Source organism: Drosophila rhopaloa, unplaced genomic scaffold, assembly GCF_018152115.1.
Source record: "Drosophila rhopaloa isolate 14029-0021.01 unplaced genomic scaffold, ASM1815211v1 contig_2, whole genome shotgun sequence".
In the NCBI taxonomy this organism is placed as follows: Eukaryota; Metazoa; Arthropoda; class Insecta; order Diptera; family Drosophilidae; genus Drosophila; species Drosophila rhopaloa.
Window position 1 is genome coordinate 8,821,617 of NW_025335083.1, and position 15,045 is coordinate 8,836,661.

At 38.4% G+C, this 15,045-nt stretch overlaps 2 protein-coding genes across 3 annotated transcripts in view; one reads left to right on the top strand and one right to left on the bottom strand.

The window, feature by feature from the left end:
• LOC108044897 (potassium voltage-gated channel protein Shaw) overlaps nucleotides 1-15,045 on the top strand; it is a 47,019-nt gene that overhangs the window by 17,574 nt on the left and 14,400 nt on the right. For both annotated transcript variants that reach the window (XM_017124057.1, XM_017124056.1), the window contains exon 3: nucleotides 11,939-12,088. In XM_017124057.1, coding sequence (XP_016979546.1) covers nucleotides 11,939-12,088 — 150 coding nt within the window. The remainder of the gene's footprint in view (nucleotides 1-11,938; nucleotides 12,089-15,045) is intronic.
• Nucleotides 4,565-8,711, bottom strand: LOC108044898 (aldehyde dehydrogenase, mitochondrial). Its single transcript, XM_017124058.2, has 4 exons — nucleotides 8,489-8,711; nucleotides 6,639-6,787; nucleotides 6,480-6,576; nucleotides 4,565-6,006 (listed from the first exon to the last, which is right to left on the bottom strand). Exons 1-4 carry the CDS (start codon nucleotides 8,609-8,611, stop codon nucleotides 4,813-4,815), a joined length of 1,563 nt encoding a protein of 520 aa, XP_016979547.1. The 5' UTR covers nucleotides 8,612-8,711; the 3' UTR covers nucleotides 4,565-4,812.

Consider the following 15,045-nt stretch of genomic DNA (forward strand, 5'->3'; position numbering starts at 1 on the left):
CAAACTGAACAATAACTGTGCTTATAGAAAATCCTATAACAAAAGTTTCCCAAATGGCTGAATTATGAAGCCAAAGTATAAAACTTCATAAAATAAAATGCAAATGGTGCTGGGTAATTTCTGTTAAACTTTAATGCAAGCCATAAACACTTTTGTGGATTCTAAGTGGTTTCTGCTTGTATTCAGCAACCAAAAAGTTGTGTTCCTTTGAAGCTGTGATGTTGGCTCACTCCTGCTGCAAAAGGACATTTTCCTTCCACGTTATCGCTCATTTTTGCCTCCTCTAAAAGCCCGACCGTTGTTTGCTTTGTGTTGGCCATGTTTGCTGTTTTTAGCGTCTAGTGCATCGCGGCTGCCTGAGCAAATGTTTGAGCAAGTTAATAGCCAAGAGCGATGGCGATGGCGATGCAATGTAATGCCTGGCAACTCATCAACCTCGCCACCGTCTGCGTCTGGCTTTTGTGGCGCCTCCGGCATGCCCAGAAGATTGGGCGCGGAGGTGGCCGAGATGGTATAGGGGTATACCATCCCATCAATGGCTCTTCTCACGCCAATGCGCAATACACTTCCACTTTATGCACATTTCCGGACTAGCGCGGCAACAAAAAAATGGGTGACGGGGCCACGGGCAGAACGAACAAGCCAGGAGGCATTAATCCTGTTTCCGACAACGAGATACCTGGTAGTAAAATATCTGATCCTTCAATAAAATCATTGAATCCATAAAAACAAAAATAAACTTTAAGGCTTAAGCTGGAGCCTGCAATGAAAAATTCTTTTATTTCAATTTAATAATCAAAATATTCATTTTATTAGATATTGTGATGCTATTTTAACTTTATTCTACTTGATTTGCAAGTATATTTATATATATTTACCTTATATTTTCTTTATATAGTTAGTTCTTTAAAATCATCTGTTTGCTTTAGTTTTCAAATTCAATGTCCACAACGAGATGTGTTTGATAAACTATGAGTTTAAAATTGTATGTGACAAATTAAACAATCGGACATTATTGTCAAGATGAGAATTGAATCAAAAGAGCATCGTCAATTTGTAGTTACAGGGTACTCAGATGTTGCCGCTTTCGTGTGCGACATGTGTAACTGGAGGCGTGGCAAGGGGGCGGACACGGAAATGCCATTGCATTCGGCAAACAACAAAAGGCCCGCAACAGTCGGCGGGTTCTTAGAGCCAGACGAACCCGTTGTCGAGCGGGATGATGATGCATGGGAACGTTTCCATTTGAAGTGGCATCAAAGCCATCATCGTTTTCACTTTTGTTGCAGCCGTTGTTGCTGCTGTCGTTGCTACAGAATGTTGCTGTTGTCAAGTTCCACCTTATTGACTGCAACAGCATTTTTGCGCATTTTCATCCTATTGGCGTTGATGGCGTGAAAATCGATGGCAACAAATGGGGGTTATGTTGAATTTTTAATCACTGAGTTGATTTTGGCAGTGGTTAGGTCAATTAAAGAGCTTAAAATAAAATAATCAATCGATATTGATGGAGACGTGAATCATTTATTTTAAAAACCATTTTGTTTTCCTGCTCTGAATGTTAGTTTTCTTATAGAAGTAAAAATAGGACATGTATTTCCCTTGTTAAAAATATCTTTCATCAAGCATTAAAACGAAGAGCAAATAACTCGGGGTGAAAAACAGTTCCATTAAACGTGAGATTTTAAAGGCAGACTAATTAAATATGCATAAATTATATACTTTTTTCTTCTGACTCTTAAATATGGAGCACATATTTATTATATATTTATATTTATTATTAAAACTATAAACAAACGGAAAAATCCGTGTTGCTTTGCGTTTAATCTTAATGGGTTTCCATTGCAAAGGTTAAGCAGCTTTAAAATTTTCCTTTACTGAACTTCTCTACTTTTTATCCTTTTTATCCCACTGTGCGTAAATCGCATTACGACCATAAAATGGCGATGTGTCTGTGTGAGCATTTAGCCTGCTTAACGGAGGTAATAGGCCAACGGCGAAGGGAAATCGGAGGAGTGGGTGGGGGAGACGGGGAGGGCCAATATGCTGACACATCTGGTCTGAAACTGGATCGTAGGCACTTTATTTGGGTTAAGTGCGTTGCAGTTGCGTGAGTGAGTGTGTTGAACCCAATTTGATTTTTCACTTATGGGTACTTGCGGTTTTCCAGCGTTTCCCCAGCGATTTTAACGCATTAATGGCGTAATAAGCGTTGCATAATTTTGGGCTGAACGAATTTAAGTTGCTCATGTGTCATTAAAAATTTTTTGATCTGGGTTACACTGATAATCCTTGTATAGCCTTTTGTTCAACCTCATCCTGATTGTACTTCCTCTTTTTGTTAATTCTGCTTTTTTTCTTTAGTTGCCCTATTGGCTTATCTTCGCCGTATCCATGGCCATTTTCCGGCTAATGATCAAAGTGCTGGCATTTCTACGATGTCCCAGTGGGAATAGTTACTTGATTCTCTTTTTGGCAGTCCCTTCAGTCGCTGAACATAACAATGTAATCGAGTGTAGACACACCGATAAAGTTGAATTGCCGGGCTGAAAAAAAAGTGACTGCAAATTGGCCAACGTGGCGGATACTTGCTTTTTTGGTCCTTCTCTTTCGGCAGCGGCTTTCACAGTGAAGTGCAAATGCTGAATTATAGTTTTGGTGTGGCAGCATAATTAAAGTATGGCCGGCAGTTTATAAAATTTCTGGCTGAACATTAACTCCGTTTGAAAAATGATTTTCAATTATGCCCCGCATCCGAGCCTGAACTAAGAACTACAACGCTCGAGCGCACCTGTGCACGCGCCTCAATGCGCACGGCTGCGCTTTTGGCAATCATCATTCCTTTTCTCATATCCCCCCTCCTAACTGAAGTCCTTTGCTGGCCCTGTTAGTCGAATTTTTTCGAGTTGGCCACCTGCCATTTGGGGTATTAAAATTGCCCATGGATCATTTGCAATTTTAACAGTTTTTCCAGACCTTTTCCCTTGTGCTTTTTGTTTAGCTTACAATTTTCATTTTTCTTTATTCTTGAATATGTATGAATGGTCGTCATCAAGCGAAAATCAATTTAAAATAACTGGTCCCAAATAAAAATGTTCTAAAATAGAATAACTGCGTCGTTTGTTGCTTAGTGAATTATTCTTTTTATTTTGTTCAATTGAAAAAGGAAGCATAAATTGAATTAAATAAGTGCAAGAGGCATACAAAATAAATTTTAGTTTCATACGAATACAAACTGGTACGAAACAATAAATCTCATAAATCACACACGATTAATAGTGTTCAAAAGCGTATCTTCACTACTTTTTTTATATGTATCTATAAAATGCCAGTTGAAATATAAATGGTTAACTCTCTTTCTCAAAAATATATCTCTGCTTTTTATGTTATGTCGAGCATTTGCTTTATTTTTAAACAAAGCAGAAATTGAATTAAGTTTGAAAGGCATGCAAATAGCACACATTTATTTTTTTTTATTGGAGCAAGGCAGCTCTGAACGTTGAAATATAAATAACTAAAATCATAAATAACATATCAGTATATGTTCAACTATCATATACTTTTTTTTAATATATTTATAAAATTCGGTGCAAAAATGTGATTTAAATATTCAATGCATAATCCTCATGCCAGTAAACAAAACCAAAAACCATTTGCACTTTGGCCTTTGTTCATCGTAAAAATTGAAATACAAATTTTAAATAAATTGCATACAAATGCGCTTATTCAATTTCGAAAATAACAAAGTGGAAAATAAGAGAAAAAGTTTTGCACTAACCGCAAAGCACTTGACACGCTCAGCTGCTGTCCAATCTAATGGACAACTTTTCCTTTTTTGCGATCATGCCGGATGAAAGACGACCTGCTGTGTCTGTGTAAGTGCGAGTACGTCCTGATGTGTGTCTAAGTCCCCCAGCTATGCACACACAGATACGAGACCACACACACAAGCATTCTGGGCTAAAACAAAACGAAGGAAAATGCCAATAAATGCAAATAAATGTAAGCTTATTTCTCCTAGATGGACGAGCTAGTTCCCGAGCTCCGTGTTCCTGCTGCTCACTTGTTTCGTTTGCTTTTGTCTCTATGCTAAACCAATCAATGTTTCGTGCAGTGTAAGCTGTGTGAGGATGTATCTGGGTGTGTGTTTACTTTATCTTGTTGTTGTGGGATAAGCAAAATAATGACATTCAGTTCAGAGTGTGCCATAAACAAAGCCAAGAATCTATCGGCAAACATTGGGATCACACATGAAAACACTCTAGTAAAAAAGGCAATATAAAACAAATGAAAGAAAAAGAACTATCAATTTGCCAAAGAAGAAATTCCTTACAGCTGTACTTTCAAAAAAGATATTGCAAGGGCCTACACTGAGTTCTTGAACAAAATTTATTTTGCTAAAATTTAAATCGAAATCGTAAATTCAAAGGACTCATTTCGAAGCTTAAGCTTAATTTATTATCTTTTCAGTTTTACGTACGACTTAAAAACTTGTTTCTTTTTCATGCAGTTTTGTATTCTTTATGTGATGCAAAGTAGTAAATACCAAATAAAAAAGCTTTTGTTTAAAAACTACAAAATTCTCAAGAACTTTATTTCAAAATAGAGATGTACACTTAAACTGAATTAACCGAATGGAAAAAATACAGAAACTGGCTGTAGACAAATATATCCAACAGATGTATTTATACATATGTGCATATAGAGATGTAGATCGTAGATGTAAAGCAACAGATTATCGCCGGAATTTAGAGCATCTAAATGGGGCGAACCATTTTAAGCTTTCCTCTTGGAGGAAATAATGAATCCTTCTTAGGAGTTCTTCTGGGGCACCTTGACGATGACGCTCTTGACCTCCGTGTAGTTGGACAGGGCGTACTCTCCATTCTCGCGTCCATGTCCGGACATCTTGTAGCCTCCGAATGGAGCCTGGGCAGCGAGAGCGTTGTAGGTGTTCACCCAAACGGTTCCGGCACGCAGACCACCAACAATGTAGTTGGCCTTGTCCAGATCTTTGGTAAAAACGGCGGCGGCCAGGCCGTAATCAGAGTTGTTGGCCCTCTCGATCACCTCATCCAGCTTCTTAAAGCGGATCAGCTGCTGCACGGGTCCGAAGATCTCCTCAGTGGCAATGGTCATGTTATCCTGGACATCGGCAAACACCGTGGGCTGGACAAAGTAGCCGGGCAGACCCTCGGGACGGCTGCCACCGGCGACCAGCTTGGCGCCCTGCTGCTTGCCAGTCTGGATCAGGCCCAGAATCTTCTCCATCTGCTCCTCGTTAACCTGAGGACCCTGCTCGGTGTTCAGATCGAAGGGATTGCCCACGGTGCGCTTCTTGGCGCGCTCTGCGCTGCGCTCCACGAACTCATCGTAGATCTTGTCCTCCACAAAAGTACGAGATCCCGCACAGCAGCACTGGCCCATGTTGAAGAACAGGCCAAAGTGAGCAGTCTCCACGGCGTAATCCAGATCGGAGTCGGCCAGAATAATGTTGGGGGATTTGCCACCCAGCTCCAGAGTCACTCGCTTCAGGTTTGTATTTCCCGAAGCCAGCTGGATGAGCTTGCCCACATCGGTGGATCCGGTGAAGGCGACCTTATCCACATCACTGTGGTTGGCCAAAGCAGCACCAGCCCCTCCGAATCCAGGAACCACATTGACAACTCCCTCCGGGAAGCCAGCCTCCTTCACCAACTGAGCAATGTACAAGGCAGTCAAACTGGTCTGCTCCGCGGGCTTCAGCACAATGGTGTTGCCGGTGGCCAGGGCGGGACCCAGTTTCCAGGCCATCATCAGGATGGGGAAGTTCCACGGAATGATCTGACCGCACACGCCCACGGGTTCGTGACGGGTGTATGTGAAGAAATCTCCATCCATGGGAATGGTCTTGCCGTGGGTCTTGTCCGCCCATCCAGCGAAGTAGCGCAGGTTCTTAATCGCAGTCGGAAGATCCACGTTGTAGGACATGCTGTAGGGCTTGCCATTGTCCAGGGTTTCCAAACTCTACGAAAAATAAAGGACTCATTAGTTGTTTTGAGACTAAAGAAAAGGGTAAGTCCAATTATCTTCTGGTGGAGGTACTAAACAAATTTTAAGAGAAATTCAAAAACATTCAAAATTTGGTTCCAACAATTTAAAGTTCAAGTTGTTTTTTTAACATTGTATGTTAAATGAAAACTGTTGGATTTTAAATTACAAATCAGAGCTGAAAGCGATTAAGTTACTGTAACCAAGCTGATATATATTTAAAAAATTTTAAAACTTTATCTAGAGAAACTTTTTTTTAATATTCCAAAATAATCTTATATAAATGATTCTTAAAAAAAAGTAAATCTGAGAGACTCAAGCGATAGCACTATATTGCAACAAGGCGTGTCAGCACGCGAAAGATTTAAATTAATTAAGCGTTTCTCTCCCAGTAGTTAATGGCGTGCCATCTCATATCTGAATATAAATGTATTAGTTTTGATACTTACGGCCAGGTAGACCTGATCGCGCTCCATGAGATCAGCCAGGCGATAGATCAGACGTCCACGCTCCGAGGCATCCATACGACGCCATGGAGACCCCAATCTGAAGGTTATAGAATGGTCATAAATAAACCAAGTTAATTAAAATCCCAGCTTCACACTCACTTGAATGCACTACGGGCAGCTTTCACGGCAATATCGATATCTTCCTTATCGCCACCCTGGATTTCAGCGATGGTTTGCTCTGTTGTTGGGTTTATTGTGGCAAACGTTTTGCCCGACTTGCTCTTGTGCCACTCGTTGTTGATAAAAAGCTGCAATAAAGAGTTAACAGGTTCGTTTAGTCCCATATCATTTTCATAACCTCGCATATTAAATTGGTTTAATTTTACAAAGTTTTATTGTAGTAACAAAATGCCGCTCCTCAATATGATAAGCCCTTGACTGCTGTTTTTTGTTATTATTAGCTGCGAGTGCGTGTTTTTTCTCTATCGCAATCGTCTGATTATTCAGTTAGCATGTGTACCTGACAATCCCCCAACCCTTGTAATCTGAAACGTTTACCGGCTAACTGATTAGAATTGAAATGAAGTGAGCTCTCAACACCTCACGTCATCCCAAGTCGATTCTGTTTATACTGATGTTTTATTACCTTTATTTTTGTTTTTTGCATACATCTACTTTGGTATTTCACAATGTGCTTGCGAATATAAAACTTTCCACCAGACATAGCCAAACATAAATACAGCGACGAAGGCACGTGTAGAAATATATATATTTTTCGGGGGTCTGGCTAGACGTTTGAACTGGTTTAATGAGGGAGCCCGACTTTATAAAGTGTGCCATGTTATCTACATAGCGTAGACCCACAAAAATAATCAGGCTACTGGTGATAAGGAGTGGAAACTGCCAATATAGCAACAAATACAATTAGATGAATCAACAGATAAGAAAGTTTTCGATGTTATTTAAAAAAGTTGATACGCGGTTTTTGAAAAAATTAATTGAGTTTGAAATAAATTCGTAAAAATATTTTTAGTACAATATTTTGGTGTTTTCTGCGATTAACAACTTACAAATGAAGATGAAAACTAGACTTAGTTAAGATTATCTGAAGAAAATGAATTTAATTGATATTATGACTTTTTTTTTGTTATTTTTGTTGTTTTCTTTTTTTAATTTTCTATCTAAGCATTACAAATAAATATAAAAAAAAATCAAATTTACTCCAGCTTATTGAGCTCAATACCGACTGTTCCAATTTCATGGGATCCCTTGGCACATCTGGATAAAAAAAAATATTTGGCTCGCTTGCTAACCGCAAATGTCTCTCAATTAAATGTAACGAATGCTGGTTCTAATTGTGATACTAAAAATAACAAATAAAGATTGCAAATTCGTAGAATTTATGCAAATTTCCCTAGAGGCAGAAAAAAACTTAAAACGGAGAGTAGAATAGAAGAAAGAAGACGAATTCGCGGCAAACAAATTTGTTTTTCTGCGAGCGCCACTGACGTAACAAGGAAATGGGAATGGCAAACAACAAAAATCAGAACCAGAAATAACAACAAAGGCGTGCGGCAATAACAAATATAGCCGGCGAACTTGTTGTTTTTTTTTCTTTCATTATATGTGCATACATATATTTTTTAGTCGCCGGTCTTTCGATTTACTTAGGCAGCGTAATCCCCTACAATCCCCTACAGCTGCCGATAAACATTTGGTGTACGTGATCTGAATGTCGTGAGGCTTGCGTTTCGTTGATTTGCCAATTTTTTTGTTAAGCCCAAATGGGGAACCTAAACTGGAAAACCTTAAAACTTGATTTTCGCATATGTATGCATGTAGGGCATTTGAGGAGGGGCGATGAGCGATAACAGCTGCAGTTGCGCCAGCCTCAAGGTCAATTTAAAAACACGTTTAATGCTTTCTTTTTTGTTGATTTGGTTCTTCCAATTACGTTAGCGATAACAATTTATTTTTAATTGATTTCACTTTTTTTTATTTGGACTTACCCCAGTGTAGAGGACTTCGGGCGTGGTCTGGGGCTGTGGGAGGGCGGAATAGTTCGCCACAGCTGCGGCAAAGTTCTTGGTCTGGGCTCGCAGCAGAGCGCCGGTCTTCAAAACGCGCAGCATTTTGATCAGTTCTTACTTTTCCGGATAAAAAGAGGGGCGAATATGTAGAACGCAAAACTAGAACTGCGTGTTAATTGCTCAGCGGTCGTCGAGCAACTGAGGCGATGTCGTAGCATTGCCGCTCGCGAAAGCTACGGAGGAACTTTTCAAGGGGCTCGAGGGGAACTCTACTCCACGCCACCAGTGATGTCAGATGTAGGTCATAAAAAACCTAATGTATTTAGCTAGAATAAGTTCATCTTAACTATTCACAGAGGAATAAAATAATAGCCAAGAAAACTAAGCAAAGTAATATTCTTAACATACAAAAAATAAAATGTGTATATAGACAATAGAGGAAAAACAACTAATAGAGCGTAGCTGATAAACTATCTTACAACGAAAATTAAAATAAAGTCACCATTTGGATTAATACTTTTAAAAATCATTATTTAGTAAATATAGTTCAATATGTAAAAATAATTCGCAAAGTTTTTCAGAGTAGTTTGGAAATCCAAAATCATAAAATCATGAATATAGTAAATTGTAATTCAGAAATAATATTGAAAGAAATGATTATATAAAGGAACGAATTATAGTATCAAATCGAACTGTTTAAAATCTTAGTTGCCAACACTAATAGTCGCTGATAAAGTCCGAGCGAGATGGAATAAAAGATAGCTACTGAACAATCTCTTGATGAAGCACAACCAGCAAGAGAACGAAAACAATAACAAAGAGTATTAAAAATAAAAACTTCAACTAAAAATACTTAAAATGAATTGCATTTGCATGCGGGGCTTGTTTTGTATGCGAGAGAGGGATTATTATAATATTGTTTATCAAACTGCCATGGTATGAAGTGTGCTATGGATAGATTAACTTGGCAAGCCACAACGGTATAAATTATCATACGATTTCGCTTAAGAAAGAAAACGTTCTAGAAATTTTATGTTTTGCGTTTGCAATGACTTGCGTTTTTTATATAAAAAGAATTTGCTTAGAATTTCATGATTAGAGGAAATTTAAACTTGAAATACAAAAAAGTTCTAGCATTATCAGCTTACATTTAATCCAATTAATCAATAAATGTACATATGTACATACATACATATGTACATTTTTATACATTTACAATTTGTAGTCACAATAATTTTATAAATGTGCATATGTAAGTATGGGACGACAGTATTGTTTTTATGAAAACAAATCACAAAGAATTTAATTCATCTGAATAGTCTAAACAATGCACAGATATAAAACTATTGATACATTTTTTAAGCTAATAACATTGCTTGATTTAAGGGCACTGAACTTAAGTCTGGCTTTGAAAATTCTCATTCATATCACTATTTGTTTTGGGACCATTTGGCCAGAAATGTTTTTGTTAAGGCTGGTTCTATACTAAATAAGCTTATACTGCAAAGGCTTTTAACATTCCATGCAATCTCGAATGTTAAGAGAACAGGACGGAATTTGTGTAAAAGTTGTTGAATGAATGAAACATAAAACATTAGTTAAGTGTCCGGTTTCAGATTATGCATTTTTATTGATCGTTACTTTGATGTTTATTTTGCTGCTGTTCCACTCCATCATTTTAGCTGACTCTTCAACATTTTTCATCCCTTCTCTTACCACTCACATAATACAAATTGTTTTAGCATACTTTTCGGCCGTCAGCCATATTACAAGCACAAAATTGATGGGCCGAAAAGAGTACCGAATTCATTCTACATAACTCATTAAATACGATTTAGGCCAATTTGTCAAAATCTTACGAAATTTATTTCAGTCGTAAATTGAAAGCTCAGCACAGCTGTCAAGTGAATCACGCATTCGCATCGTTGGCCAAATCAAGACGAAAACAAAATGCGCACAAAACCAATCACAGACGGAAAACTAATTCAACACAATGCCCCCCGAAAATTGCATGCAATTGAAATGGAGGCTGAGTAAACATTTGTTTCGGCTCCATTCCTGTTCAGTTGGTCCTCTGCCGAGGCCAATTACCATCGTCGAACCGAACCCGAATAAACTTTAATGGCATTTGTTATGCGGCGGTCCCTGTTATTGATGATTCTGCTGTCGATGCGGTTGCTGTCCTCAGCTGCATGAAATATTTAATAACCGAAGGCAAACAGTTTGGCGTAAAAAATAAATTGCATATGGACAGCTCAGCTCAGCTCAGCTCCGCTCACCAGGACACGCACTTAAATGTCATTGATTGCTGGACCAGGCATTGGGTGGGTTATAAATGCGAAAATGAAATTTACAACAATTTGCTGGAAATTACTTTCAATTGAATTTAGTTACGCCTGGTGGGAGTCGTTGTCGTTCCTCGCGCTAGTATAATTTTATGGATGATTACGTAAATTAAGTTTGGTTTGTGTGTGTGGTGGCATGATACTTGTGTGTAGAGTTATTCAGGTGAGGTAAAGGTTGGAATATAATTAACACGTGTATTATTTGTGTTTCCTGGGAGCTGAAATTGAATAGCCCAATGGAAAATATATCAAGATCTATTTGTAATAATTTACAAATAAGTGATTGAGGTGGTTTTGGTTTTGATTTGAGAACAATCATATGTTACTGTAAGACAGAAACTGATTAACAATTATTTTTATTAGCTGACTATAACTGTTTAATGAGTTTGACTCAATCATTCTTGCTTAAGCCCTTTATTAAATAACTTTCGAATCATTGTAACTACTAAAATTCTTATTTATTCCTTTTGTCTCACACTGAACTATGTATAAGAATATTCAAATCATGACAATGTCCCAAATTGACATTTGTTTGGTCACCAAATATTAACAAACGCCAAGCATGGTGAATGGAAAATCCATCAATTTTGTGCGGTAATGATCTCTGTCAAAGGTCAAATCAAACAATGGAAATTCTAGACCAAAATCTACGTGACCCCCTTTGGACTTTGGCCAGAACCAAAACCGAAAACCCTAATGCTTTATGCTTTTGGCACACAATATAAAACAAGGGAGAGTGAAAAAGAAGGAGCCGCGTAGAGGCATGGGAAAAAAATCTCGAAAATATATGCAAATTGCTTATGGTTTGCTTTTGCTTACACTTACTTGACCCTAACCGTTTTTTCTTTCTCCCCCTGCAATGCTCCACCTTTTTTTATCGCTCACTTTTTCAGTGACTCGGGTTTCATGGCTCGATATAATGGTTGCTTGCCGCAGAAGGGTCAAGCGGTTAGCGGGAAGTTATGGCTCCAGTTATTTGTTAAGTTATTAAGCAGCCCACATGGCGTATGCGCAATGCGTATACGTAATTGACATGCAAATTCCCCTAATTTATGCCCATACCTCCTGTTTGTTCCCATTGCAGATATGAAACCTACAAGGCCACGCTCAAGAAAATCCCCGCAACACGTCTCTCCCGACTGACTGAAGCCCTGGCCAACTACGATCCGGTACTCAATGAATACTTCTTTGATCGCCATCCCGGGGTCTTCACCCAAATCCTCAACTATTACAGGTAAGTGTCCGAGTGCTGAGCCGGGCTAATTAAGCTGCTGAAAGCTGTTTATACGTGCAATGACTGTAAATGCGGGCTGGGAGAAGTCTTGGTCATGGTAATTACCTCATTTAGTTCATACAGACATAGTGAGGGAGAAGAGACATTCTACCGGGAAAATTCCACCTTAGCTCCTTTCGCCTACCTCATTTTATTTCAGCTACCTTTGGCATTTCAATTTGTGTTCTTCTCAGTAAAATGATTGCCCTGATTAATGACAGTCGAGGAAAAATATCAAGAGTCAGTTTTCGTTATAGATTGCTTGATGTGTAAACAAACTAATATTTTAATTGCTGCCCCAGGACCAGAACGAACTTGCCTCGGCCATTAATCTAAAGTTTTTGAGCTGCGAAAGTTTATCCAACGTTTTTCGGGGTCATTAGCGGGCTCATTTATCTTTGCCGTAAGCTGAGTTGAGGTGTTGTCTGCCCTGTTGCGATGACTTAAGTTGTTTAAAATTAATGAAAGTTTGTTTTGCTCATCACCCTTTCCCGTCGCCATCCGCACCTGAAGCTGCAGCTGCAGATGGAGTTGTTTTCGGATGAAACAACGCTGTCAGCATCCACGGTCCTTCATCTTCATTGATTGGGCAGGAGCGTCCGTTACCCTGTTTTCCTGCAAGCCCATGGCTCCAGGGGCTTTGGCCAAACAGTTTTCCAACTCAATTAACCAGGCACCAACGGCCAGGAAAATGGTGTCAAAGAGGGGCAGCAGCAGGAAAAAATACTGCAACATCCCGCGTTGATTGGAAATGAAACTGAGTCCCCCAGGGGGGTGTGGCTGATACTAGGGGTCCTCCCGAAGCCCACCCTCCTTAGGGGATATATAATCAAATTATGCACGCACCAAATGCTTCAGACAATTTGTGTGAAAAGATTTCATATAGATAAACTGTACAGGATGCAAAAGAGCAGTAAAATAACAAAGCAATATGCGCGATGGGATTGTTTTCAATCGATTACTTAGAGATAAAATGTTATTTATTTAACGAAATGAAAATATTCACATTTTAAGCAAATTTCATATATTTTATGTTGATGTTACAAAGGCCGTTTATAGATATGTCAAGTTTCAAATTCATTATCGCTAGCATTAAATGCCCATGAAAAAGGCTAATTAACTTAAAAGCGTTATAAAAGGATTTTAATCTTCTTTTTATACCCTTGCAGAGGGTATTATAATTTTGGTCAAAAGTGTGCAACGCAGTGAAGGAGACATCTCCGACCCTATAAAGTATATATATTCTTGATCAGGATCACCTCCTGAGTTGATATAGCCATGTCCGTCTGTCCGTCTGTCCGTCTGTCCGTCTGTCCGTCTGTCTGTCCGTCTGTCTGTCCGTCTGTCTGTTTCTACGCGAACTAGTCTCTCAGTTTTAAAGATATCGAGTTGAAACTTTGCACACACCCTTCTTTCCTTTGCACGCAGTATATAAGTCGGAACGGCCGGGATCGGCCGACTATATCCTATAGCTGCCATATAACTGATTGATCGGAAATGCCATAACTCTGCTGTTTGTTAAGTTAGGAAGTTGAGACTTTCTATGGGTTTTATATTTGGCCAATCAATCCGACGTACCAAATTTCATAAGGATCGGCCGACTATATCTTATAGCTGCCATATAACTGATTGATCGGAAATGCCATAACTTTGGTGTTTGTAAAGTTAGGAAGTTGGGATTTTCTATGGGTTTTACATTTGGCCAATTAATCCGACCTACCAAATTTCATAAGGATCGGCCAACTATATCTTATAGCTGCCATATAACTGATTGATCGGAAATGCCATAACTTTGGTGTTTGTTAAGTTAGGAAGTTGGGATTTTCTATGGGTTTTATTTTTGCCTAATCAATCCGACATATCAAATTTCATAAGGATCGGCCGACTATATTCTATAGCTGCCATATAACTGAACGATTGGAAATGCCATAACTTTGGTGTTTTTAAAGTTAGGAAGTTGGGATTTTTTATGAGAATTAAGAAGGCATTATATGAATGATTTTGGAGAATATAATTTGCAGAATATTCTGCAAGGGTATTTCAACTTCGGCTCCGCCCGAAGTTAGCTTTCCTTTCTTGTTTAAAATGAAACATGTGTCATTAATAAGCATTCGTTATGCATCTTCAAACAGACAAAGCATTTCCTTGAGAGATTCTCATTATATTGACAGCTAATTTCAGCAATTAATACAAAACATTGAAACTGATATCCAATTAATTATACATTCAAATTATATAACTTTTACCCCTTGTCGTTGGCTAAGGGCTTTCACTTTTAATTGAGGGGTCGCTAAAACCACTTAAAAACTGAACTCGTTTAAATTGTAAAATAGCGTTATTTTTAAAGTATTTAATAGTTTCGTTAGTAAAGACATATATAAGACATGTCAATCATTCCCTCATTTTTAATGCAAATTCCTTGAAGCGAGTGTGTCAGAGACAATCGATACCATTATTTATGCATACTTAAACGCAAAGAGTCTTAATGCGTCTGATCGACTCGGGTCCTTGTTGAGGTCAGCTATAAATATTGATTGCATCGGTTGCACGCTGCGTATGCGTAATATTTGTTATGCAGGCTTTATGAAAGAAAATGGCGAAGAAATTCAGAGGTGGAGAATTAAGAGAGAATGGAAGTGATTTCACCGAAATGTAATTTGAGCACACGGAAAATATTTAAATGGCGAGAAAGCGGTATAAAAAGTTGACTGAATTGCGGGTCTTATGGAGAAAACCAATTAACGAGAGTTATATCGAAAAGCCATGAAAATCACTGCAGTGTGCTTCAGAAGATTAAAAGTATTGGGAGATATATAAAGTTATGGAAGTTTTAATACCGTGTGCTGCAACAAACAATAGGAAAGTACGATTATTTTAAGGCTGAATAATTTTAAATATTGAAAACTTGGTTAAACCAA